This window comes from Gregarina niphandrodes (assembly GCF_000223845.1).
Source record: "Gregarina niphandrodes unplaced genomic scaffold scaffold00004, whole genome shotgun sequence".
In the NCBI taxonomy this organism is placed as follows: domain Eukaryota; phylum Apicomplexa; class Conoidasida; order Eugregarinorida; family Gregarinidae; genus Gregarina; species Gregarina niphandrodes.
In genome coordinates this window covers 159,226-162,264 of record NW_011645775.1, presented here as the reverse complement: position 1 = coordinate 162,264, position 3,039 = coordinate 159,226, and the positions used below count along the sequence as shown (strand labels likewise).

Sequence of the window (3,039 nt, the reverse complement as noted above, 5' to 3'; positions counted from 1 at the left end):
ACTCAGATGAGGTGGGGGCAGTCGACTCAGATGAGGTGGGGGTAGTTGACTCGGATGAGGTCGCAGTCGTATCAGGCCGTGCGGTGGTGGTGGTTTTGACTATACAGTTGATGTCGTCGACAGCTCTAACGATTCCGTCCGAAACGTTTTGGGCAGACGAGTTTGTGAGCTGTACGGAGTAGTCACCTTGGCTGGGGTCCCACTTGTTAGAGCGGAAGAAATTATCCCACCACTGGCAAACCGTGTCCGATGTGCACAACACCACCGTATGGATATTGTTCTCCTTGAGTCCGTTCAGTATGATGCGGGGCTTGAAGTATTGGTACTGTGTGTCGCACGGGGTGTCCGCGGTAGCCGTCCATACGATGTTTCCTTCCAGAGCAGGGTTGGTGGGGTGGACGTCGTCGGTGGTCTGGGAGTCGTCGGTGGTCTGGGAGTCGTCGTCGTCATCCGGAGCTTTTGTTTCGTGGTATTTCCCGTAGTCGTCCGTCACAATGATGAGGATCTTGAGCTCATCCGCCGTGTAGGGCACAAATTGCCTATTCACGAGCTCTGGGATGAAGGACAGAGAGTCCTCCGGTCCATCGTCCCCCTCACTCGGTTTTTGAGGCCGGTCCCAAGCATCAAAAATATCACTCATCTTAGGATCCCACCAGCCCTCGCCGAATTCATGTGGTATGGCATAAACTGACGTGCATTGGTCTAGGCGGTCCATAAAGGTGCTGAAGCCATAATCGAAATCCTTAATATTGTTTCTCAGCACGTCCGCCCACTGCAAATACACTTCACGGTTTGCTCCAATGTCCGCAAACCCTGACTCTCTCCACCCCTGATGGACCCACAATCTCACAGGCACTCCCAAACACTCATACTCGTACCCAGCCGCAAGAGCCAATATCGTCGCCAACCTGAAATTCATCACTGAAGCAAGTAACACATTATTTCTGCATGCACACACATCGTATCGTGTTCCTTCATAAACGTACCAGCCAGAGGTACCACTCCCGTCCGGAAGGTGTATACACGGACAAGACTCCGTAAAGACGGGGCAGTGGTTGTCGTGGGTCTAGCAGAGTCCGGGTATCAGAGTCCCCTTTGATACGAATATAGGAACCGTGTGAATTAGGACGGTAGGGATGTACAAGACGTGTGTATGAGACTTGTGCAGCACGTTCACGGATGGCATAGTGTAATGGCCTGCATGAACCGAACCGCTCAGGCACAGCATCTAGAAAAAGAGATCTACGCGAATTGGTGTTCGTCAACACCGACCACTGCCTCTCGTTGGACGTCCTGGCCATCGCCTCCAGTCCCCTCTTCCTCAAGCTTCAGGCTCGCCCCGCATCTGTCGGAATGCCCCAACGCCACCTAGCAGGAGCGCCAGCCGAGGCGCTGCCGATCACCACTGCCTTGTTATCTTTGCCGGGAGCTGTAGTGAATGTGGTGGCTGTGGTGGCTGTGGTGGCTGTGGTGGCTGTAGTGACTGTGGTGGCTGTAGTGGCTGTAGTGACTGTAGTGGCTGTAGTGGCTGTAGTGACTGTGGGAACAGGTACAGCAGGCCGCAGGACATAAGTACTACATATGTCTGGAGACTGTAACCAAGGGTTCTTCAATGTGCCCTTGGAGGAGGGGAGTCAGCCTTTAACGGCATTCGTGTCGAAAAAGGGCACATTCCAGTACACCGTGGTTCCATTTGGTGTGAAGAACAGTCTAATCGTGTTCCAAAGGATCATGGACCAAATCTTCGCCGGGATCATCGGCAACGGCGTCAGTGTGTATATTGACGATATCGTCATATACGCAAACGACTTAGATGTGCTGTTCGAAGGACTGGAGCAAGTCCTCGACCGACGCTGCACAGCAGGACTGTACCTGAAGCTGAAGAAAGGCGAATCGTTGAACGACTGGGTGAAGATGTTAGGCTACCTGGTAAGCAGTGATGGCATCAGATTACATCCCAGCAAGGTGGAAGCAATCCGCCAAGTACCGGCTCCCAAGAACATTCAAGAGCTAGGATCGTTCCTAGGCGCAGCGACGTACTTAAAGAAGCACATTCCATCCTTCGCGCACCACACAGCCATACTCACCGACCTCCTAAAGAAAGGAAGGCTATACTCGTGGGACGAAAGTCACGAAGCCGCGTTCCAGGCCATCAAGCGAGCGATCATAGACGCAACCATGCTAAAAGCGCCGCAAGGCAAAGGCCGCTTCGTAATCACGACCGACGCCAGCGACAAAGCCACAGGAGCTATCCTAGAGCAAGAACAAGATGGCGAACGCGTCCCCGTAGAGTTCGGAAGTCGGAAGATACAGCCAGCAGAACAAAGGTGGGACACACGTGAACGAGAGTTGTACGCCATAAGATACTTCGTGGATAAATGGCACCACTACTTACGCGCTGCACCGTTCCTAGTCAGAACCGACCACCAGAACCTAAAATACCTATCGAAGGCAGACACCGGCAAGTTAGGTAGATGGTCACTGTTCCCGCTTTCCGGAGTCGACACGCGAGCTTAACTCGCGCGAGCAGCAGGCCTGGAAGGATAAGCTAGCGAAGTGCCGCCTCCCGCCGTTCACCGCCGTCACCGAAGAGGAATTTGAGCAGCGGGCGGATGACGTGGCGACGGCCGTCGGCGAGCAGTGCCACTACATCCACGACGAAACGTTAGTGGCTAGACTGTGGGCCTGGGTGCCAGCCACCGTCAGAGCGCGTTTGAGTGGGTGTAGGAGAGGCCCCAGGGTGGCGGTAGAGAGGTTTCTGTCGGCCGTAGCTAGGTCTCTGTACCCGGACAGCACTCTGCTGAGCCGGTGCTTCAGGTCCTGCGTCTACCCGGCGCCGGAAGAGGTGCCAGCCCTCCACGATTTGTTGCCGACACGACTGCACCGCCTGACGAGGCTGCAGGTCCGTTACGGCACAAGGATCACGATTCCGGGGATGTTGTTGCAACAGTCCAATCTGAGCACGGCGGCAGACGACAGGTGGGCGAAGGAGTTCCACTTCGAGCGCAGGAAGGGCGATGGGGCAGTGATAGAGGCCCT

General features: G+C 54.9%; 2 protein-coding genes across 2 annotated transcripts; one reads left to right on the top strand and one right to left on the bottom strand.

Moving 5' to 3' along the window:
* Window positions 1-105: 105 nt before the first annotated feature.
* On the bottom strand, window positions 106-919 carry GNI_028960 (hypothetical protein; the record flags this gene model as incomplete). Its single annotated transcript, XM_011130818.1, has 1 exon — window positions 106-919. A coding segment is annotated over one exon (814 nt), but the record flags the coding sequence as incomplete, so codon positions are not given.
* A 662-nt stretch (window positions 920-1,581) lies between these two features.
* GNI_028950 (Gag-pol polyprotein) lies at window positions 1,582-2,517 on the top strand (the record flags this gene model as incomplete). The annotated part of the gene is made up of 1 exon (XM_011130817.1): window positions 1,582-2,517. One exon carries the CDS (start codon window positions 1,582-1,584, stop codon window positions 2,515-2,517), a length of 936 nt encoding a protein of 311 aa, XP_011129119.1.
* Window positions 2,518-3,039: the final 522 nt, after the last annotated feature.